Raw genomic sequence first — 24386 nt, 5'->3', positions numbered from 1 at the left:
CCAGATTACAGTCATCCCAAAGCAGAATGTGAAGTATAATTTCATCAACCAACTACTGTATTTACTGTGCTACTCTTTGGCTTCCTAGCCCGTGTATAAACTGACATTTAAATCACTCATACATGCACTTTATGCAGCCAATGTCTCAGTCATAATCACAGGTCTGAGTTCAGAAATGCACTAACCCTAACACTAACCCTAACCCTAGGTTTTGTAATGAGTCTACACAGATTTCACATTATTTTTTCAGAGGTTAGTTGACATTAAAAAGAAAATTACTTTGAAAGTGGTATTTTTGCTGGCCATGCTTTCCTGATGTTGTGAAAAAAGATAATCTAGCATGTGGCTGCATGTTAAGAAGAAAAATGCTTTTCTGTATTTAAACCTATGTCTTTTTGTTTAAAAACAGATCATGTTACCAAGGCTTTCAGCAACTCAGGAAGATAAGATTCTGTTGAATCTGGGCAATTATAGCACTTTTCAAGTCAATGTTACCTCAGAAAACACTTCTATAGTGATCCACCTGGAATCTGAACACGACATTCCCCTAATACTTTACTTGGGGTATGGTTATCACCCAAATGAAACCAGCTATGATATGAAAAATCATCTGTTCTATAAGAAAACGTCTGGAGGTAAGATAAGTGGTTAGTGACTCATAAACTTGCAGAATGAGCCTTGACCCTGAGTTCAGGTGTCTAGCTGGAAAGAAACCTCATGCTTCAACGTTCCAATCTCTTGAATAAAATGTTCATTAACAGGAGCAAAGATTGGGGTGATTTGATCAATGAGTTGCTAAGAATGATTTCATGCCTGTTTCTTTGGTTCATTTGTTACATGCATGCTTCTGAATTAGTCTTTCTATAGATACATTGAAACAAAAATATTTATGTTCAAGGTGAGATGAACAGCTGGGTTCTCAGCCCAGAAGAACTCATTTTTGGAGAGGGAACCTACTATTTCATGGTTTTACAAGATATGGGAATGGATTCAACAGTCTACGAGGGGCTAACCATAAATACCACTTGCTTTGCATCCCGCTGTGTATTTTGGGATGAGCACCAGGGAGGCTGGAACAGCTATGGATGTCATGTAAGTACAGCAAAACAAAATAATGTGTCTATTACACACTTCAAAGCCAGCCCTCATAACCACCACCTGTAGTAACTGACACCATGAAACACGATAATTCTGTGATGTTTTAATAAACTCAAGAAGTTTAGTCATATTGAAATAACCTTTAAACAACATTCCCATTTCTTGGGATGAACTTCTGTGTAAGAAATGGAACCATTCTGACAAGGCCATAATATATTGTAATGCCCATTACAGGTTAAGTGTTAGAATTAATACTCTGTATTGGAACTTGAGCAATTTGGTGTGCAGCAGCTCTCTACACTAACTTACCAATCTCAGCACTGTCTCTTCATTTGCTTGGTAAGTCATCTAATTCTTTGAAGGCAGATGTTTTATCAGAAATCTTTTCTGAGTTTCAGGTAGGACCAAAAACAAATCCTAGCAGCACACAGTGCCTCTGCAACCATCTGACCTTCTTTGGGAGCTCCTTCTTTGTCATACCCAATGCCATAGATGTCAGCAAAACAGCACAGCTGTTTGGTACATTCGTGGACAACCCTGTGGTGGTGACAACTGTAGGATGCATTTTTCTGATATATGTGCTTGTAGTTATTTGGGCTCGAAGGAAAGACATCCAGGATGATGCCAAAGTAAGTCTCCAGCTAATAAAGTCAATCTATTCAGGCCAATTCCCACCATGCCTAGCCTGTTTTAATAGGAAGTCTTTAACCAATCCTACTCCTTTCCCTGTAACTCTCTGTTTACTGGTAAGTAAACATTGTTCACAAGATCACAAATTCCTACTCACAGCTTTCAGGAATCTGTACTTACAGGACAGCTAACATGCTGCCTGTGTTGTGTGGCTCTGCAGGTGAAAATCACAGTCCTGGAAGACAATGACCCCTTTGCTCAGTACCGTTACCTTGTGACCGTTTTCACAGGACACCGCCGTGGTGCAGCCACAACCTCCAAGGTATCAGTGGCACTGTGTGAGAGGATTTATTTGCTTAGAGAACTGGATGAATAATGGAGCACCTGAGGCTATTAAACAGGACAGCTCAAATGCATGGTCTGAGCCAGAAAGCCCTTAGGTTTAATGAAAGGAGAAATAATCACACTTAGGATTGAGATGTGCAAATCTTCATTTTGCCTTTTTATTTTCCAGGTGACTCTCACCCTGTATGGACTGGATGGAGAGAGTGAGCCTCACCATCTAAATGATCCTGATATGCCAGTCTTTGAACGTGGAGGAGTGGATGTTTTCCTCCTCTGTACCTTCTTCCCTCTTGGGGAACTGCAGAGTATTAGATTGTGGCATGATAATTCAGGGGACAGTCCATCCTGGTAAGTGGAAGTCTGGAGATACTGGGAAGTAAAAACCCACAAATAACTTTTTATAATGACAACAGCTTTCCCTTTCTAGCACTTGAAAATTATCCTTTCTGCAGTTCTAGAAAGAAACGAAGTGTTAGATTCTAGTTTTTGCAGCTGAATAGACCAAATCGTAGCCTAAAGTGCAGGACCAGGAGTGCTTCCCATATCCCATGTCCAGTACAGGATGAGATATGTCACCCCAAGCAGCTGAAGACCAGAGTTGGTCCTCCACAGTCTTGTTGAGCTCTGGATTTCATACTCTCAGTGGTATGTGACCGTGCCCTGTGTGTTTTTCCAACAGGTATGTGAATCGAGTATTAGTCCATGACCTGGCATGGGATCAGAAATGGTACTTCCTCTGTAACTCTTGGCTAGCCATTGATATTGGAGAATGTGTTCTAGATAAAGTGTTCCCAGTGGCAACAGAACAGGACATGAAGCAGTTCAGGTACCTCCTATTTCATGGATTTTTTTACTCTTGATAGCAGTCAGTCTGGAACAATAGACACGAAAAAAACAGACCTAAGCCCTAGAAAAAAATGAAAACAAGGAAGGTCTTTCCACTGTCCTTAAAGGGCTCTGAATAAGGGAGAGAGGAATGATGGTTACATAGATCATTACCCTAACAGTAGTACCATTCTGAAAATATCGGTGCTAAAGAAGGATAGCCTGACAAACCTACAGAAACCCAAACATCTTCTCTTAAGTGTAATTATCTTAACAGTTTAAATTGGAAGTATTTGCTTTCCCCCTATGCTGTGTCCAAAAGAAAAGGACATAAATAGCTATGATCATTCCATGCAAATCAAGCCAAGATACTTGATAATTTCTCCTAGTTATTACTTCTGCTGATAGTGCCTAGAAGCATAAACAGCTTGGGACCCTAAACTAGGGCTCTGTTCTTCCCTCTCCTTTCTACATATCCATTTGATTTCCCTCTTCTCCTTCCCAGCAATCTGTTTTTCATGAAGACCTCCAAGGGTTTCCAGGATGGGCACATCTGGTACTCAGTTTTCAGCCGCTCCCCACGAAGCTCCTTCACACGAGCCCAGCGCGTGTCTTGTTGCTTCTCACTGCTCCTCTGCACCATGCTGACCAGCATCATGTTCTGGGGTGTGCCAAAGGATCCTGCTGAGCAGAAAATGGATTTGGGTAACAATCCTCACCATTGCTTGGGCAGGCAAATAGAGAGACAGCAGAATCTGGAAGCAAGCGTTGATTAAATTGGTTTTTTCACAAGAGAGAGACTTGATGGTTTATTTTGCCTGGGGTTATTTTTCCTTCTCTGCTCTGTTTGACCTTGACAGGTAAGATTGAGTTCACATGGCAGGAAGTGATGATTGGCTTTGAGAGCTCCCTCCTCATGTTCCCCATCAACCTGCTCATTGTGCAGATCTTCAGGAACATTCGACCCCGGCCAGCCCAGCAGGGCAGAGAGAAGAAGCCGGGAAAGAATAGCCGAGTGTCTCCAAGCCTGCTTCCCACTCCAGGGGCCACCCAGGCTGCCTCTCTCACTCCAGAGGCTGTGACAAAGGCAAGTCCCACTGAGTCCTGCACTGCCCTCTGCTGCCACACACTACCACCTTCCCCAGCTCCACAAATTTCCCCGTTCCGATGCTCTTCAGCTGGTCTGAAAGGAAAAGCCAATTACCACTGGTGCAAAGTGCCCACCTAAATGCAATCCTTCATTAAGGTCTGCCTTTGTACATCCCAGCCCTTGCACAGTTATTGCGTGACCAAATCACTGTGTTCAGGAGTTAGAGCAAACACTAAGCAAGACAGTGAAGATAAAAGGTATCATGGACCACATCTTTCTCAGCTTAGGTCCTCAGGCAGGCACGCTGCCCTTTTGGACCCCAAAAGCTGCCTTGCTGAACTCCCTGAAATCTTCCTGTCACATCCAGCACTGTAGGATGTGCTATTCTTATCCATTCTGGAGATCTTAGCAGTTGGTGCAGCTCCCAGCCAGTGGTACTGTCAGATCACATCAGCTTAAGCCACTGCAGCCAGAGTCACTGCTGTGTTGCTGCTGTCTTTCCTAGGACATAAGAAGAATTGCCAACTCACTCTTCAAAGCCCTAAAGACTCCATCAGCACCAGACCTTGAAAAATCAGCTAATATCAACACACTCCTGTCATTGGTTGAGGATGTCATCTGTCAGCAGAACAGAGCTGGGCAAGGGTTTTATGATGAGATCAAGAAGGATGGCCCTATAATTGTCACATTGGGTGCAATGGATATCCAAGGTAAATAACACACTGTGAAATACCTGCTGAAACCCTTGCAATGAAAGCACTGGATGTGATGACCCAAGCTCTTCTTACATTCTGACGCTAAGGCAACTACAGAATCACAGAATAGCTGAGCTTAGAAGGGATCTCTGGATCCCACCGTGCTTCTCAGAGCAGGGTCAGTGGGAGCAGGATTGCCTAAGATCAAATCAGTCTGATGCTGAATGTCCCCAAGGATGAAGATTCCACAAATTCTCAGCTGGAGCAACCTACTCCAGTGTCCAATATCTATGTTTTTTCCTATGTTCAGAAATTTCCCATGTTTTGAGATGTGCCCATTGCCTCCTGTTCTTTCACTGCACCACTGAGCACCCAACTAAGTAAAGACAACTGAGAAATCTCTGTTTCTTACGCTGTAGAATCAAATGTTTGCTACCAGCCTGGCTTGGGAGCTGGATCAGCATCTACAAATGAAAAGACTCACAAATATCGCTCATTTCACAAACTCTTTGACCTTTTTTTTTTCTTCTTGGCTTGTGCTGTTGTTCCTTTCAGTCTGACTCTCAATTAAACAAGAATATATGAGAAACAATCTCAATGATTTCATTAAGACTCACATTTGGCTTTTCCAGGGAGTCTTCCAAGCTACTAATTACACAGGTAAACCACGAACAAATTAACAGTTGATCTGATCTGACCTGTCTATTAAGATTTTAGGACTGCTGTTTAACTCAGTTGCCTTCTGGAAAGAGTTCCAGGCCATTCCAGCAGAAGAGCTTTAAGCTCTAGTGTCCTTTCATATGTTAGTCTTCACTTCATCACATTAATGATCTTTAACTCCAGAGAAACTACCCTTTGTACTGAACAGTGTTTTAATCTATTTATTTTCTCAATAAATAAATAAATAAATAAATAAATATTTGTCTGCAGAAAAAACAAGAAGTCCAACTCCAGAGAAGAGAATTTGTGACCAGTTGAAATACAATGATTACCATCGCTGCTTGTACATGCAACTCCAGCATGTAGAGACAGAGCTGGAATTACTGGGGCCCCATAAACTTCAGATGCCTCAGAGTTACACACAAGCTGTTTGTCAGATTCAGCATATGAAGAACCTCCTGGAGAACCAAATCTGCTCATCAGCATCCATCAGTGAGGGGTAACCCAGTTCTCACTCTAAGTATAAGTAAATTCAGGTCACGCATTCAAAATTGGGCAGGATGACAGAGCCCAAATAATTACTGCTTAACATGTGCTAGATAACTATTATTACATCTGTAAAAATAAGTCTTACTATTATAACACTGCGGGAGCTACAAAGAAATTTCCATGCACTGTGAACTGCACACAAAGGCAATAATGATAGACCATTGCTGTTTGTCATTTTTGCCTCCAAAGTGGAAAGTTACAATAAATGCCGTATGATAGTAAAGGGCTGGGATAATCATCCAGCTCCAAAGTCACAGAAGACTCCTAAAATGTATGGATAAAGAAAAATTAATAAGCAGACAAAAATAGTTCTGTGAAATATGATAATTAAGTTGGAAGTATTGAAAACAATTGCACTAATCACGTCACTTGGCCATTATGGTGATCACAAGAGATTCATTCAGCAGATTTAATACACTCATAGCTTTGTCAATAATTCTACTGCAGATTCAATTATGCATGAACTGAGGAGTAAAAAAGCCCATCACATTTATTTTGATTTTAGCTGATCCCTGCACACTTCTTCATTATTTTTTCTCACTGTACTTTTTGGTATCCATATATCCTATATAACTGCATTAATTAAAAGAATATTTTGATTTTATATCATAAGATGTTGCCTATTCCCAGTGAACCTGATGACTGCAATTTTGGTTCCTGTTCCATCACAGACTGAATTTTCTCTTCTGGTTCACTCTCAAGGTGGTCCCATCCTCTGAATTTGTCCAATGATGACAAGAAAGGTTCTTCTCCCAGAGGGCTGCCCTGGTGGTTTGTGTTCATTGCTTGGTTCCTTGTGGCAGCCACCAGCAGTGTGTCGGGGTTCTTTACCATGCTCTACGGACTCCATTATGGCAAGGAGAACTCCATCAAGTGGCTCATCTCCATGGTCATCTCCTTCTTGGAAAGTCTTTTCATCACACAGCCTTTAAAGGTGAGCGCCTCAGAAATACAACCACTGTCAAGATGAACTCACCTGCTGCCATTGCAGGAAGACAATCTAACACGTTCAAAAGAGCAGCAGGATTTAGGATATAAAATGAGAAGTCCTTGCCCTTAAAACAAGAGCAGGCAGGTGGTTTACAGAGTTTTGCTGGTTTTTTGCTGACATTAACTCCATTAGTTTCATCCCCCTTGCTTTGTCAGTGTTTAATGATGTTTCTGACTAGTGAGGATGTGTCACACAATCAGTTTAGCTGGACAAACCCCAGCACTGTGCCCTGTTCTCATATTTATGGGCTTCAGCTGCATGGGTTCAACAAACCCAAAGCACAGTTGTTTTCCTGCAGTGCCTGGATCCAAAGGGATCCAGGTCAAAGCCTGATCTTCTTTATATGAAACGGGAATATGGTGAGTCTATGGCCGATTCTTTCCAGGTGCTGGGATTTGCTGCTTTTTTTGCTCTGGTTCTGAAGAAGGTGGAACATGAGGATGAAGAAAACACAGCTATTGATGGGCCTTTATCTGCACCAGGTAACTGCCTGCAAAGTTAAAAATTATTGAAGAAAGTGCAGAACTCTCCAAGCTTTTGGAGTGCTTTATGAATGAACATGTGACTAAGCTCAACTGGCTTGCAATAAAACCTCTAACTATTCCACAATTTAGTGAAAATAAATAAATGAACAGTAAGACTGCACCCTTCATGTAGACTGGTAGGTCTTTATCTGACAAGCATAACTAAAACCTCTCACAAAGAAATTTCCCACATCCTTTAAGCCCTATATGGACATTCTCAGGTTAGATACTTTTCCACAGCCACAATTATCTGTATTATTCCCCTAAACTTAGCAGTGGCTTCTGTAGTCATAATCATATCTAAATAAAGCCTTCACTAGCACACAGGAATCCTAGGACATAGCAAAGTTATCTGATCTACAGCTTCCTCCCTGCTCAGCCTCAGGCTATGAATACACCACCTACTGAGATGCTCGGCCTAGAGAGAGACACCTGGACCACACCTGGTCCTAAACCCAACACATATTTTTTGTGAGCTCCTTCCCTCCCCACTGTTTGCCTTACAATTGCTATAGTAATTGTATAAATCACATCCTCTGTATTCCTGAGGGAAAGCATTAGATAGAAATGTTTCCTTAGAAAGTCCAAACAAACAAAAAGCAGGGCATGGATGATCAGTTGACTAATTCCAGGGTTCACTGCTCTCCCTCACAGGTGATTCACACCCTCTCTTCGGGGTCCGCAGGGACAGTAGAAGCAATATTTACCGGCCGCCTCCTGCTGCTGATGTGGAGAAAATGAAAATCAGCTACATGAAGGAGCAGAAAGCATTTGCCCTCATCAGAGAAATCCTGGGTATTACCCATAAGTAGATTATCTTGTTTTATTCAGTAATACTCATCAGTAATTTTACATCGGTGAAAATATTGTTCTCTTGGGTGACAAAGTTTTGGCATATCTTCAGCTTTCTGCCAGCCATTATGATGTAGAGACAGGCTGTTCCCTGGCAGCTGGAGCTGCAGGGAGGTGGGAATGTTAGCTGGAGCTAAAAGTGTGGCTAAGGCTTCATTTTATGGTAAAGAAACACATTGCAAATGCGAGAGATTAAAGAAAAACAGAAAGGCTAAAAGGAGGAGGTGAACAGTTAAATAAAGCTGAAACCAAAGAGCAGATGGAGGCCATCTTTCTAAAAGCAGATACTATCTATAGATAATGATTTATGCCCCTGTTTTATTTCCTCTAAAATCAATGGGGAAAAAAATTACCTCAATTTCACTTGGAACAAAGTTAGACTAGTCATATTATTTGGAGCTACCTTGACTACTTCTGTTCAGCCTTCCCACTTATTTTCTTGACAGCTACTCATATTCCAAATGTGAAACACTTAAACTGCAGCACACTGAAGCAGCTTGGGTGCATTCATTAGCGCTGGTCACTCAGAGTCTACAAAGCACCTCCTTGGCCTAATGGCTGCTGGCAGCAGTAACCGTTCAGCCAGAGCTCACATGTGCTGTCTCTTTCTGTTTTTTTTCCAGCCTATCTGGGGTTTTTATGGATGCTGTTACTGGTTGCCTATGGGCAGAGAGATCCCAATTCCTACTATTTAAACAAACACATTGAGGACAGCTTTACAGATGGATTCCACGATGTCTACAGTTACCAGGATTTTTTCACGTGGGCGAACACTACTTTACTCAAAAATCTTTATGGATCTTACAAAGGTGCAGAGTCGCATTGTTTCCCTTCAGCTTGCCAGATTCTGAAACATTATTTTTAATACTTTAATACTCTAACTTGCATATTTGAGTGGAGAAAGGGACTGTGAGTCTATGAGGCTAGCAAGGAATCTTATAATATGAGTACCAGCAGATAACAAAACCCTACATCTTGACCCTAAGTTAAACATCCCCTGATATTTTCCTTATATTTAATACAACCCAAAAGTTCTGCACTGCAGTGCTAAATTTTTCACATTTTATATGACTTTCTCCAGATATTCAGATATATCAGAAAGTTTTACACAACTTTCTCTCCATAATTAAAAAAAAAATGGCAGACAGGTGGCACCATAAAGCTTTTCCTCAGGAGAGTTGTTTGCATCATGACTTGGGTCAATGTGAAGGCAAATTACGCAATATCAGCATGTTTCTATCCAGCCATATCCAGTAAAAGATGGCCCATTTTCCAGCTCACATTTAAGGGTAAATATTGAAATATATTAGCAGAGATGTTCTTTGGACATGACAGGCCACATGAGCACTGCATAAAGCTACTCTTCTTCTATGGCACTCAAGGTGAGTCACTTTTCTCCTCCAGGCTTCACTTTCCTTCTGTATAAAATACAGGTGGGGTGACAGAACTCTGTGATTTTGAATGTTACTTAAGAACTCATTTCAAATCAATATGAGGGTTTCATTTTCATGACTATTTTGCTTACAGTGTTTCTGAGAAAAGAATATATGGCAAAATATTAATGCATCAGTGAATCATAAATGAAATGAAGAAATATTATTAATTTTGTCATATTGCCAGTGCTGCTCTTTTCCATCTCCTGTTTAGGATTCATTACAGATGGCAATTCCAAGCTGGTGGGTAGTGCTCGAATTCGCCAAGTAAGAGTGAAAGGAGACACCTGCCCTATTTCTCCCAGACTCCAGCACGTAGTTGAGGAATGCCATGCTCCATACTCTCTACAAACAGAAGATACATCAGTTTATGGGGAGCACTGGAATACCTCAGCCTTTGATAACTCCTCTGACTTGAGCTCAGCATGGCAGTATCAGAGTCAGTCCAAACTGAGAGGACACCCCAGCTGGGGTAAACTTGCCATCTACAGCGGAGGGGGATATGTGATTCACCTGGGAACTGACCCTAAAAATGCCTCCAGGTACCACTTGTATTGTAAATTATCAGTGCATCCTCCATGTGATACTGTCTCATTCCTGTATGAATTAGATCACTGGCTACACATTCTTTTGGCAGAATTCTCCAGTACCTTTTCAACAATGTCTGGCTTGACACCTTTACAAGAGCAGTGTTTGTTGAATTTACAGTCTACAATGCCAACGTGAACCTGTTCTGCATTATAAGCCTGATGTTTGAAAGCAATGCTTTAGGTGAGAGCCTTTCCTGAGTTACACATTACAGCAAGAAATGCACCTACAGAAAGAAGATTTACACACTATTAGTATTTTCCTTGTTCTTTCTTCAGGAAAGACAAGTGTATTAATAAATCTAATCATGAGAGATTCAATGCAAACTTTCTAAACCTTTTAGGAAAAGTGCAGATCATAATGGAATATCTTATGTTTGCTTATGCTGTGGTCATCTGCTGATGAAGAAAACATGACACAGAAACTTGATCTTGAGAATTTACACAACAAGAACAAGAAAACTCCTGTTTCCTAATCACTTCAGCTAATCAATAAAATATTAGGACAAAAATGCAAATAGGAGTCTATCTTTTTTGTTCCAGATGACTTCTAATGTATAGCTATGTAATCATGTAATATATAATCTGGATACAACAAAGAGAATAGTGAAAGCAGATTCTGGTTTAGGGGCTATAGGAAAACATTTGGTCTGAGCAGCAGCCTCCGTAGGATGTGTCTAAGTATTAGAAAATGCCCAAACTGAGCTAATTTTGGGTTTAGAATGAGATTCAGCTTTTTTTAAAAATTCCAAATCCTGCTGTATTTCTGCATTTGCAATCCAATCCAAACTCAGACCTACTGGATTACTACTGTGCTATCACACAAGACTCAAGGAGACAAGCACTACCACTCTAAAAGCCTTGACTCTCTGAAATTCCTGTTTGAGGAAGATTTCAAACCCTTATAAGGTCACTTGCATAGTCAAGTCTAAATCTTAGTTCAGTGGTTGGATTCAGCCTCACGCTGATGTGAAAGCAAGAGCAGAAGTCTCACTGGTGAACTGAGTTGTTTGTATGAAAGCAGAAAGAGCCCTGAGGTGACCCCTGTTTGTTTTTTAGGAGCCTTCTTCACAAGTGCCGAGCTGCAAAGTGTCCGGCTCTACCCCTACACCAACAGCCTCCACATCTTTGTGGTTGCAGCAGAAGTCATTTATTTCCTCTTTATTGTGTACTACATGATAGTACAGGTGAGGCCCACTGGAAAGTTTGGCTGAGAGCATTACCTTGTGTCTGCTGTTGATTTCACTTTCAAAAGCTTTAGCACTGTACTTGATTTCAGTAGCATTGATGCTGCACCAGTGGAAGATGGAATCAGGTACAGTGTGAGTATTAAATAATAGGAAGGCAATACTTTATTTGGCTTGGATGCTGTTTTTGAGAAAGATAATGAGAAACTAGTGTAAGCTGTAGTTTTATTAATGCCGAGCAGTCTGCTTTATTGTGGAGGGCATTGCCCTAATCTTCAGAGGTGCATTGTGTGATATGGATCATGAGACTGAAACAGTAAAACTCCTCACAGGGAAAGCTGCTGAAGAGTCTGAGATGGAGATACTTCCATAGCAAGTGGAATCTCCTGGAGATGGCCATTATATTGATTAGCTGGAGTGCTCTGTCAGTGTTTGTGAAACGGACAGTCCTTGGGAGCCGGGACATCAGCTACTACCAGGAACATAAGGAGGAGTAAGTACTAATGCTATGTAGTGCATCCTTTGTTGTTGCTACTTATGCAGAAATAAATCTATTTTTCTTCTTCCCAGATACACCTTTTCTGTGCTAAATATTGCTATCCTAGATGGCTATATATTAATGAAGCCTGTAAGTGTGTCAGAGCTTAGATTTGTGTCAGCAATAGGATTTTCTTCTGATACTGCTCTAATAAAATCCAGCAGATTTGAGCACCAAGTTCCCTTTTTTAGCTCCTACTTTCCTGTCTTGCATCACCCTCTCGTGAAACAACAAGCCTTTCTGCTACAGGGCATCCACCCAGAAAGCACATAAACTAACTTGTTCTTTGTTGTAAAAAGCCATTGGTTAGAGGACAATAATAGAATATTTAGTACAGAATGGAAGATTATAGTATCTTTTTAAAAATGGTCACACATGAAAGAGATGATAAAATCACAGGATAATGAGCAGAATTTGGGCTATAGGCTAGACCTCCTCTCCTTAGAATTCTTAGCCATGCACAACTGAGCTTTTTATGTGCACACAGTAGGAAGTGCAGGTGGGAACACTTGAGCAGGATCACATTAGGTCTCCACTGAAACCCCAGCACAGGCTTTTTTAGCAATACCCACTTATGCACTTCAAAAGATTCTGTGTGCATGGTATATTATGTATTTTTGTTTTTTCCCTAACAGCTCCATAAGCTTCAGTGAAACAGCGAGAGCTGATGCAGTTCTTGGCTACCTGATTGCATTCCTGGTGCTTCTCTCCACAGTGAAACTGTGGCATCTGCTGAGGCTCAACCCTAAACTGAACATGATCACTTCAACACTAAGGAGGGCATGGGGTGATATCTCTGGATTCATCACTGTTATTGCAATCATGTTTCTTGCCTATTCCATTGCTGTGAGTACCACGGTGCTTTCTCTTGTCTGCAGTCTGCTCCCAGGTACTGTCAGGTTAAATCAACTATTTTTGAATGCTAAAAGCAACATAGCTTTGCCATGTAAAATGGAATAAAGCTGCCTGTCTAAATCTTAGTTTAGCAGCTTGGAGCCCAAGTCTTCTGTATGAGCAAAAGAAGTTAAAACATCCACTTTTCTGTTCTTTGCAAACTGAAATTTAGTGAAAAACCAAAAACTGAGCTGAAAAATAAGGACTCTTTATGTGTAATAGATGTGACAAAGAACAAAGTACTGGGAAAAGGATTTTCTGGATAGAGCTTAAATTGTGGAGCATTCAGGAAGTGCCATTTTCTGTTTGGCTAGTTATGAGTGGGAAATAGTTCTATTTTTTACATATTTAGTGTCAGGCTGAGCAGATACAAGACATTCTTGAATCCATGATAAAAGGTCTTCAAGTTAAACACATTTTGCAGCAAGGACTCTGATCATGACACAAGACATGACTTCTGTCCTCTGCAGGCAAACCTGATATTTGGCTGGAAGCTCTACTCTTACAAAACTCTCCTTGACTCGGCAGAGACCATGGTCAGTCTTCAGCTGGGAATCTTCAATTATGAGGAGGTACCACATCTAATTTTGAGAAGGTTACAGCCATACAATTGGTATCTCAGCTATCAAATATGCTTTGACCCAGCAAATAGAAGGACTTTCAATCAGTGTTAAACATTAAACTAATTTTACAAGCTCTACAGCTCCCTAAAGCAGTCATCCTTTCTAAGCAAGAAAAGGACATCAAGTGAAACCTCTTTCATGTTCTATTTCGACCATGAGGGGGCTCATAATGAACCTTTCATTGAGAATCCTGCTCAAATTTTAACTGGAGATGTTACTAATTGATTACAAAAAGTTTTGACCAATTTCCTTAGAAAGCTACAGAAAGAATTGTTAACAAAGCCCTGTGTTTGTTCTGAACACCCCCTCTATCTTCCCAAGAAAGGCAAGGCCTTCCACAAGGGACCTTTATGTTAATTTTTTTTGTTATTCTTTGTATACCACTTTTTCAGTAAGATCTTTCAAATACTTCAATATCCTTTGAACATTTCTTTGTGGATTAATTCTTGGACATCTCTGACTGTGAAAAACATCCTCCTTGGTGGATGTTTTTAGACCATGGATCCAATAGGATATGGGTGGCTTTGAAGATCAGTAATTTGGCACATTTGGCACATTTTCACCTCTACATTCCATTCATGTTAATCATGAAAACATATCCCTATTTTGTAGCTTATATAAAAATTAGTGGTTTGATTTTTCACAACCCTTGGTTTATAAGTGTTTCTGACAGTCTGACTGTGCTTCTTTGTAAAGCATACAGTAAAATAAATGAAATGCATACAGGGATTTCACCTATTTTGAAAGGTGAGGCATTAGAAGGCTTCAAATGTTCTGTGAATAAACAGATCTCCAGGTTTGTGAACTTTCATGTGAAACTGTCATACCATTACAATTAAATGCAAATACTTAAAAACCTCTGAAGACTGCCCATATTCACACACACACATATAAAATATTCTGTTGTCTTTGTACTATATCGTATCAACAAAGGACAATACTAGAGTAGGAGATTTATATATGTGTATAATACATATGTCATAATTGATTAGACACAGGATTTGCAAGGTGATAGACTTCTTAATGGGTCTTAACTGCTTGTATGTATATATGTAGATAGGTATGTATGCTTTTTTGTTTGGTTTTTTTTTTAATATCTTACCTTATGCATTATACAGGTATTGGACTACAATCCAATTTTAGGCTCCTTCTTAATTGGATCCTGCATCGTTTTTATGACATTTGTGGTACTGAATCTGTTCATTTCGGTGATTCTGGTTGCTTTTAGTGAGGAGCAGAAGCATTACCAGGTTTGTTCATCTAAGCTCTCTTGCTTTTAACATTTTTTGTTCAGTGCTTACTCAGGTATTCAGCCATGGATGAAAGCCATGTAAATTCAGTCCAACTCTTAAGAAAGCAACAGTTGCTCAGAAAGTACACTTAAGATTTTCCAGATTAACACTGCCCATTCCTGTTCAGATGAGTCCCTGTTCAGATCTGATTTGTAGCTTTCTGTTCATATACTACATCCATCAAAAAACTCTTAGGCTTGTGCTGGGCTGTATTGAAATCAGTGCCAAACTGCTACTGAAGTGCATGAGGCTTTACAGCTTCTTTTAAAACTCTCACTGTGAGTGCCTGACCCATTCAAGCTATTGACGGTGTGGTGTGAAATCCATCTTAACATTCCAGTACTGCCTAGAATTCCTCTGTGTTTTAAATAAAGTCATGGGAGATGAAAACAAAGGATATGATTGATAGAATACAATATATATTTAGTTTTTCTCATTTACTTCATCTTGAAATGGTGGGTGTCTCATTGTGTATACCATGAACTGTATGGGAGCTGGAAAGTGCACTCCAGGCTCCCGTAGAGAGATTTCTATGGGATTTGACAGCCAAAATTTCTGTAGTGTCCATACTCATGTGGGGCCTCTGTCTGGATAAAAATATTGGCACAATGTTTTGCTTGGCAGTTACTCACGCTCTGTTGAAAGTTGGCTTATTTCACCTCAAGTAGAGATTTTGTCTTGCAACTTGCCCTGGCTTCAGCAGAGATTGAATCCGCTCTGGGTGTGCACCTCTGAGTAACTTATTTGTTACTATTCCAGGCTTCAGAAGAAGAGGAGATTGTTGATCTAATGCTAATGAAACTCTTCAGTTTCTTTGGGATAAAATGCAAGCCGGAAGAGAAGGCGGTCGCTGGTGAACAGCTGGAACGACCTGTCAGCGAGTGAATGAAGAACACCTTGAAAAGTCACTTTGCTTGTGGGCAAAGCATTTACTTGTTTGCTATCAGCCGCAGTGGTTAGTTAGGTTAGGCTAAAGGCTTAGGTTATTACAGCTTCTGATTAATATGGGTTTACCCAAGGGAATGGCTGGAGCTGTGTCAGGGGAGGTTTGTGCTGGATATTAGAAAAAGGTTCTTCATCCAGAGGGTGTTCGGGCACTGCACAGGCTCCCCAGGAATGGGCACGGCCCCAGGCCTAAGAGAGCGTTTGGACGATGCTGTCAGGCACGTGCGGGATTGTTGGGGTGTCTGTGCACGGCCAGGAGCTGGACTTCGATCCTTGTGGGTCCCTTCCAACTCCAACTCAGCCTATTCCGTGATTCTGGGAATACGACGCGGTGTTCACCCCTAAAGTGCTGCCGGCACGTTATTCTGGAGGAATAGCTAAGAAATAGCGGTAACCCTAAGGCGAAACGTCCCGCGTGCACTTGCTGTAGTCTTGGCGCCCGTATTTATTTAATAAACACCGAGCGGCTGTTGCACCGTCTGGCTACATCCTCTCCGTGTCCGCCGCGGCGGCGCACGGAACATGGCGGCTCCCCGCCCTCAGGGCCCCGTGCCCGCTGCCGGCGGGGCAAGGCGCCGAGCGCGGGCCGCTCCCCAGCGCCCGCGGGTCCCCTCAGCCCCCGCCGGCCCGGCCCGGCCCGGCCCCGCCCCGCGGCCATCGCCACCGCCCGCCGGCGCCGCCCCCGCCCGCCCCCGGCAAAGATGGCGTGGCGAGCGCTGCGGCGGGTCGGGCCGGTGCTGGCGCCGCGCTGCCCGCGCCTCCCGCTGCCGCCGCGGGAGCCCGCGGCCCGCAGGCTGGGCACCAGCTCGCTGCTGCTGGCCGGTGAGTGGCGGCCCGAGGGAGGGAGGTGCGCGGCGGGCGGGCGGGACAGCGGCCCGGTGCCGCGGGGAGCCGGCGGTGCCCGTGCCCGGGAAGGGTGGGCAGGGTGGGCTGCGGAGGCTCGCCCCGGCCCAGCCCGCGGGGGAAGCCCCCGCCAGGCAGGGCTGGGTGCGCGGAGCCGCCGGAGTGCGGGTCCCGCTGGCGGCCCCGGGCGGCAGCCGCCCTCTGTCCCTCTGTCCGTCCCTCCTCCCCTGCCTCCCGCCGTGCCGTGGCCCGGCGGCCCCTCGGAGCGCGATGCTGCAGCTGCCCGGAGCCCCCCGGTGTCGGCGGGGCCCGGAGAACCTCGCAAGATGGCTGAACCCCCGGGCGCCCCTCACCTGCCCCGGGCGCTGCTGGCACTCCCGACCGCGCTCCCACAGGAGCAGCTTCACCTCCGTTAGTTGGCCAGAAACTTTTAACCTCAGTTCCACACTGCAGTTCTGAGCACAGCGGCTCAGTCCCCTCTGGGGAAGGAGAAAGAGGCTCCGCAGAGTGGGCCGAGCGGGGAGCACGCCAGCTTGCCCAGAGTAGCGGATCGCTTTTCCCGGGGTTGCCGCTCACAAGCAGCCTGATGTTGGCTCCAAGGAGCGTCAGCAGCACAAGAAAGGGGCAGGGGTGGGTGTCCGGCGAAGGCAGAGCCGCAGCAGGGACTGGCGTGGGCAGCCAGAAAGACCCGGCCAGGCTTGCGGGGCCCGGAGCCGCTCTGGGCTGCACAAGTTTGGCTCTGGCTCCTGTGCAGCCGCAGCTGCACGAGCGGCACGGCAGGGCATGCACCCGTGCATCAGTGCTTGCTGTGATTTTGCATTTGGTGTGCTTAATTCTGAAAGCATCTACTGCTGTCAAAGCTCTCTTTGAATGGAAGTTACCCACGAAAGTCTGAAAAACAGAGCCTGGGGTACTCTAACAAACAGAAATGTTAAAAAGTGGGCAAGAAGAGGAGGAGAACAGGCTGTAAAAGTAATGACTGCCACTAAGAAGAGCTCATCCTTTTCTTTCCAGACAATCTCAAACCTACCTGTTTAATTGCCTTCTGCTGCAAGTGAAAGAAATATTATTTATTGTTCATTACTTGCAAACTGAGTCAAGATCTAAGCTGTTTTTCACTATTCTGGCCAACGTACCCATTATTTTTCTATACATATCACTTGAAGGAATAACAAACAGTTAAAACAGCAAAAGTACTTTTGTTTGAGGCAGAGAGGAAAAGTTTTGTATGCCTCTTTGTGGAGGTGTGAGTTCACTCTTCAGGTCTCTATGAAATACTTATTAGAGGCAGGTTGCACTGAATGAAGGGCTGAGTTCAGAGTGTGCTAGTTCAACTGAAACCAAAGTCCTGTTGAAACGAATGTAGCTAGAGTCAATTCAGCTGCTCTTCTGTAAAAGAATGCAGAGAGAGATTTGGTATGCATTGACATTTCATATTCATTTAGGTTGATTTATTTAATGGGTTGACCACATAAGCTCAAAGTTCAAATTTTGAGATTACTTATTAACTGTTTTTAGTTTGACCTTTCCTTTATTTGCAGTGGTTTTTGTTGCATGCTCAGAATTTTAATTTTTCACTTTTTTTTTTGTTTTGTTTTGGTTTGTTGGGTTTTTTTTCTTTTGTCCTGCAAGAAAGTTATGTGCTCTTCTAACTGTTCAGGACATTTCACTGCTGTATTCCAAACTGGTGTGAAAATCTTCTGATTTTTTTTTATTAGTCTTGCTTAATAAACAGATTCCATACACTATTATTATCCTGAATAAAAATGTACTGGTTGGCTTCTTTGTGCCATGTGTAACATCACTAATGTTCAGCTTGAGTTTGAGATTTGTCAATTGTCATTCCCCATTTTTACGGTTCATTACTCATTTCCAATAGAATCCCCATGAGTTTAACATCTTGACCCAAAATGATTTGAGACATTTAAGACTCTGTTCATTAGAGTGTGTCATGAGATTTTTTTTTGTAGTTATAAGTAGTGCTAGATGAAATTCTGTGGATTTTTGACTGATAATTCATGGGAAAATATTTCATGTTTACAGTTGACTCATGTTTGTTTGTGTATTATACTTGTGAACCCACATATTGTTCTACTGAAGTCTATAATATTTGGGCCCTAAGACACACAGTTTTATCTGAGACTTGCCACTCATGAACTTTCCAGACACAAGAGGATCACTGCAACTGAAGAAGCTTAAAGTATTGACTGTCTGGAAAGATTTTAGCAGGTCTACAGTGAGAGCTTCTGTTTTCCTTCATGTACAATTTTAGAAAATACACAAGGAGTATACCAGTATACAGGTGCAGAAGTGTGGTTTCTCTGGTGTTTGCCTTAAAGAGTTCAGCCCACAGGATGAGCTTGAGAGGAGAGATGAACTCAAAAGGAAGGTGCAGCTGTACTACTGTGGCACTAATCACTCAGGGAGCTGTTTCAGAAATTACCTTTTCCAGTTTCTGCAACATCCCTTGCCTGACTGGATGGGTGCTGAAAGTGGAAAATAAAAATAAATTAATTACAATTTTTTTAAAGTAGTAAGGAATCTACAAGGATATTATGTAGAAATGAGAAAATGGGCATGGCAGGCTGAATATTCTCAGAGTAAGAAAAGTTCCAGGAAAAATGTTAGCAAGAAAAATGTTACTTTCAGTAACTTCTTTTGAAGTTTCTCCATGTGACTTTATAAAAAACATTGCCTGTAATAAAGCTGTTTTGAATCTTCCAGATCTGAAATGTAAGGAGAATTGTAAACTTGCTGTGAAAGGACTTAACAAGGTTTTAACAGACATATTTTAAAGTGATACAGAATAACTACTGTGTTCTTCTCACAGTAACACTATTAACAGAGAGCAATTCTATTAAGTAGCAGTTGTCTGTATGAGTTGCCTTATTAATTTGTCTTGTATTAATTTGCCTTAATAATACACAGAACTGTGCCAGCTTTGCACTTTGAATGAGATGCTGTAATGCTCACAATATTTCTAGAGTCACCAACACTGGCCTTCCCAGCCATAATAAGTATGTATCAGAAATAAGCACTAAATATGTTTGAAAAGCCACTGTGCTATCATAGAAATGTATAACTATGAGTAAAATACACATCTGAAGTTTAGATTTGCACTTCTGTTTGAACTGCTCTTTTTGCTCCTGTACTTTATCAGTCTCCAGATGGTTGCACAGGAACTGATAATACTCTGAGTAGGACACCCAGTGAGCCTCTGCCCTGTCACTGAGCATGTTCTGAGCTTCTGTAAATTGCATGTGCTGGTTAAAATATTTTCCAAGAAAAATGAACAAACTCAGTGAAAAGCCCCACGGTTTAAGCCTGCAAATGTGTTACTGTATTTAAGCGAGTAACATGTCACTTCTTTCTGAAATGTCAGCTTTGTTTCCTTTCAGCCCGCAAATTCACAGACAAGCACGAGTGGATATCTGTGGAAAATGGCATTGGAACAGTAGGAATCAGCAATTTTGCACAGGTATTGATCCCTCCGCCCTTGCCCAGGTCTGCAATATTTATTTATGCCTATCTGCTCTGTCCTTGCTCTTTGGACATTTACGGGGGTTTTTTTATTGTTTTAATTGCATATGCAACACAGTGAGCATTCTTTATGATATTTGTGCCACTTCAGCATTCTGATAAAGTCTCAATGGCTTCAGGTGGAGCCTGTGGAGAGCTGAACTTGGTGAGAGACTTCAGTGTTCAGGTCTAAGCCTGAGCAGTTTGTGGCTGTGTGAAGAGGACATTGTGTACGTTTTTAGGTCAAATTTCCTTTGAACACAACGATGGTGAAATCCCTCTGGCTAAAGAACAGCTGTGAGCAGATGTACAGCATGGCATATAGTTTTTACTCTAGGGCAAGAATTCCTTTGGATTATTTGTTCTCATGCAGGTACTTGATTGGAATAGTCATGGGCAAATTCTGGGCTGTACGTAAAATTTAAAGAATGGGACAAGCTATCAATAAACTGAATTAATGTTTCTCAGGACAAGCAGCATTTCTTTTAATCTCAGGTGTCTGTCAATACCTCTAATACTCTCTGGTCTTTTGTGAGATAGGGTGCATGTGTCAGGGAAGAGTTGAGACAATTTTAATGGTGATAAGGGTCCCAATTAAGTCAGTGAGGACAAACTGTGTGCTAACAGCTCTCTGTAGCTGATGCTAAGATCATCAGGAGATGTTATTCCCCATTCTGCCAGAAGAAATCTGCATATAAACTGAGCCTGAGGGTTATTATCACTGCAATAGAGAAACAATAATTTGGTATTTGGGGCATGATAACACAACAGTTTATTCACATTAAGTATTTGCTAAGAAAAAGTGAAAAATATGCAATCTGTAAAGAATGAGAACAATATTTAGAGACAGAGAATATTTATATGCAGATTCTAGAGTCACTGTAACAGTTCTCTCCTATATGTAGTTTTGTTAATGTATGCTCTAATGCTTTTGTTTTTCTTTTAAGGAAGCATTAGGAGATGTTGTTTACTGTAGTCTTCCAGAAGTTGGGACAAAATTGAGTAAACATGGTAAGCAGTTCTAGTTGCTCCTGAAGTGATTATTCTAGTCATCCCACTCTTCCTTTGCAAAGATAAATTTTCTGAAATAATATTTATGGTTACTAATACCATTGTAAGGCTCCTGGATGCAAAATAAATTCAGGTATTTCTACAAAAGACAGCTTTAATTTTCAGTTCTTACTGTCAGACTGTGCTTAACAGCAGAAAATACATGCTTTTTAAACCGTGAAGATACTGATTCAAAAATAAAGTATTAAAATATTTTTGTGATAATTTTATCTATACTCTGTTTTTAAAATATGATCTGAACTTTCAAGTGTTTATTTGTAATTCTCCAGTTATGCACTTTGTGAGTTGCATAATGTGAAACTTCTAACTGATATCAAGCTCTAATTTTTCTATGAATATAGAGACTCAGTAATTTTGAGGTATCAAATATGATCACAGTTTTTGCTTGTTAGTGGTGTACAAGTTGTTACATTCTTCATCATTCAATTATGTAACTTTTCCTGTTAAAGAAAGTGAACATTAACAGGTAGAAATGAAAAATCTTTTCCTGTATTATGGTGGAGAGCTGTCTCAGTAGTATAAGAAGAAAAAATTGTCATTATTTGGAGACAATTTTTTAAAAAGAAATGAGGGTTTATGAGGTAAAGTAGAAAGACTTTCTTCTGCCATCCTTCTTGTGGAATAGATCCCCATCAAACTGTTTTGGCCAAATCTATTACACTGAATACTGACTGTTAGACAAAAGGTCTCTCTGTGTAGGATTTTAATTAACCAACTTGTAGTTTTGCTTTATTTGAAGGAATTTCATTTCCATTTAAGTTCTTCTCTTTTCTACCCGTTCTGGCCTCAGTCTAATTCCAGGCTTTCCCAGAACAAGTTGTTCTCAGATCCCTTGTCCTGGTGCCTATCTACTCTTGTGACAGCTCCCTGTTCCTTCAGCCTCTGTCTTGTTTGCTTGTGGCTGAGAGCTGCTCTGGATTAACTTTGCTCCAGGCACCATTTCCACAACTCCCTACAAAACAGGAAAAAGGGAAGAGCTGCTGGGTGCTTCCAGTGTGGTGCTTCTGAATACTAATGTGTGTTTTCCAGTGAGTGCAAATATAACTCTTGACTGTGTTTCTGAAGGAAAAATGGGATTGCTGAAATTGTGGCTTTGTTGATTTTGTAACCAAATTACAAATAAAAAGGTTTAAATTATAGATAAAAGGCATAGTTCAGTCTCTTGCAGCAAGAGCTGGGTGTTGTTCCTTCTAAGTCAATATCATGTGTGCTGTGGGCTTCAGGAAAAGGATTAACCAAATGTAAGGAATTCCTGTCCCTTCTGTAGTAGCCAGCTAGCACAAATTCCCCAGAATTCAAGAGCTTAAACATCACATTTAATAAAATGCTGATCCTTGTCATAAAGTGGGTGACTTCAATCTGTTTTCTTGCACAAGATCAAGACATATCTTCACTGGTTAGGTCATCACCAGGATGTCTGACTGAACAAGTGGAAATGCTTTGTGTTTTCCCCTTAGAAACATGCAATCTCATTCTCTGTTTCAGATGAGTTTGGGGCTTTGGAAAGTGTGAAAGCTGCTAGTGAACTCTACTCCCCTCTCTCAGGAGAAGTGACTGAGATTAATGCTGCCCTTGCAGATAATCCAGGGCTTGTCAATAAATCCTGTTATCAAGATGGTAAGATGTCACTTTTATCTTTGAATAATGAACACTGTGTGGATCCCTGCTACTACAAATGACTCTGCAATTCCTGTTCTTCCAGTTTAACGGTGTGGAGACTTAAATGGAATATACTGAATATAGTTCAAGCCCAGTAAAATTCAACAGAAAAGCATTATCACAGTGTCTTCTTTCAACAGCTGTTTTACAACATCTTATTTTCAGATATACACTGTGGCTGAATTTAAATCCATTTGCCTTGACTGCATTTCTGAGTTTTGGGTCTTGTAAGAGTTCACAACACTGAGAGATCAAGCTCCTTTATTCTTTCAAGACAGCATCTCCCTATGCTACTGTCACTAAAACACACAACTGCTCTGACTCAAAAAGTCATTTCTTATGATGAGTTGGTTGTTCATTTTTTAAAATACTGAAATGTTGTTCTGCCTGCACAAAAACCTGGCTGATTCTTCAGTGATCCAAGGCTGGTTGTTCCTGCTGGGAGTGCTTTCCTAAGGCAGTAACATGACTGAATTGTTCTTGTAGGATATTAGCAATTCTTTTTCATTTCCTAACTACAGGTTGGCTTATCAAGATGACTGTGGCAAACCCTGCTGAACTTGATGAACTGATGACCGAAGATGCCTATGAGAAATACATAAAATCCATTGAGGACTGAGCTGGAATAATGAAATAAATTCATATAAAATATCTCAGTGTAGTTTGTCATCAATTAAGGAAATACTGAATATCCAGTTTTGGCAACTTGAAAAATACCACTTAAGATCACATATACAAGACTATAAATGTGTTTCACATCTGTGTACCTGTGAGGATTTTTTATTGTGTTGTCTGATTCATGCAACTGCAGATGTTATCTATAATATTTTGGGAAACAAAATTCACTTGCTGAAATATATAGTTCCATAGATTCATTTGACATCAAATTTAGTAACAACAGCCTTAACATGTTAATTTTGTCATAGGCACATGACTGTTCTCGTGACCTGGACTATAGTTTTCCCTGAAATACTTTTCTATTGCTCCCAAACCACTGAAAAGCAGTGTCTTCCTGACCTACTCATGTTATTCTTTCTTAGGGTTACAAAGATGATACCAAAAAAGGAGAAGCCATATCAACTACCTCTCTGCATGATTTTTATTTTTTTTATTTCTTTACAGAACTTATTAGTCCTTTGCTTTCCTTCTTTTTTAATTTTTTTTTTACTGTATAATCCAGTAGTCCTGCCTTTGAGGCAGGAGGGATGAGGGCCCTGCCTTCCCCTTTCTGTGCTTTCTTAGTGTGCAAAGCTCCTGCAGTGGTGGTTCATCACGGTTCTACAGTGGGTTATTTAGGCTGTATTTTTGTCTAGTGAACACTACCTATGTCACAACTAATTAAGGAGTTAATTTTACATCTTTTGCCTGGCATTTGTGGTGATTTCAGCAGAGCAGGTATGTGTGGAAATAGTGTGACATCACGTATCCATATGTGGCTGTATTTAAGATCAAGTAGCCAACTGCTCTAATGACATCACAGAACTGAATCCAAACTTACCTTTTGCAAACCAGTGAACTAAAGCAGCTGATTCCATT

At 41.4% G+C, this 24386-nt stretch overlaps 2 protein-coding genes across 2 annotated transcripts in view; both read left to right on the top strand.

Annotated features, from left to right (window-relative positions):
• LOC137481379 (polycystin-1-like protein 2) overlaps positions 1-15698 on the top strand; it is a 35761-nt gene extending 20063 nt beyond the window's left edge. Inside the window, 23 exon segments of the mRNA XM_068203095.1 lie at positions 410-635; positions 899-1092; positions 1497-1727; positions 1949-2050; positions 2243-2421; positions 2753-2899; positions 3404-3664; positions 3666-3714; positions 3716-3985; positions 4494-4698; positions 5614-5842; positions 6595-6826; positions 7269-7365; positions 8062-8202; positions 8883-9068; positions 9907-10234; positions 10330-10463; positions 11339-11466; positions 11799-11959; positions 12640-12850; positions 13369-13470; positions 14640-14771; positions 15573-15698. Coding sequence (XP_068059196.1) covers positions 410-635; positions 899-1092; positions 1497-1727; positions 1949-2050; positions 2243-2421; positions 2753-2899; positions 3404-3664; positions 3666-3714; positions 3716-3985; positions 4494-4698; positions 5614-5842; positions 6595-6826; positions 7269-7365; positions 8062-8202; positions 8883-9068; positions 9907-10234; positions 10330-10463; positions 11339-11466; positions 11799-11959; positions 12640-12850; positions 13369-13470; positions 14640-14771; positions 15573-15698 — 4071 coding nt within the window.
• Positions 15699-16423: 725 nt separating this feature from the next.
• GCSH (glycine cleavage system protein H) lies at positions 16424-23501 on the top strand. The gene is made up of 5 exons (XM_068203093.1): positions 16424-16580; positions 20000-20079; positions 21068-21131; positions 22677-22808; positions 23372-23501. The coding sequence occupies exons 1-5, from the start codon at positions 16460-16462 to the stop codon at positions 23467-23469; spliced, it is 495 nt and encodes a 164-aa protein (XP_068059194.1). The 5' UTR covers positions 16424-16459; the 3' UTR covers positions 23470-23501.
• Positions 23502-24386: the final 885 nt, after the last annotated feature.

Source organism: Anomalospiza imberbis, chromosome 12 (assembly GCF_031753505.1).
Source record: "Anomalospiza imberbis isolate Cuckoo-Finch-1a 21T00152 chromosome 12, ASM3175350v1, whole genome shotgun sequence".
Classification (NCBI taxonomy): domain Eukaryota; kingdom Metazoa; phylum Chordata; class Aves; order Passeriformes; family Viduidae; genus Anomalospiza; species Anomalospiza imberbis.
This window is presented reverse-complemented; position numbering and strand designations above follow the sequence as displayed.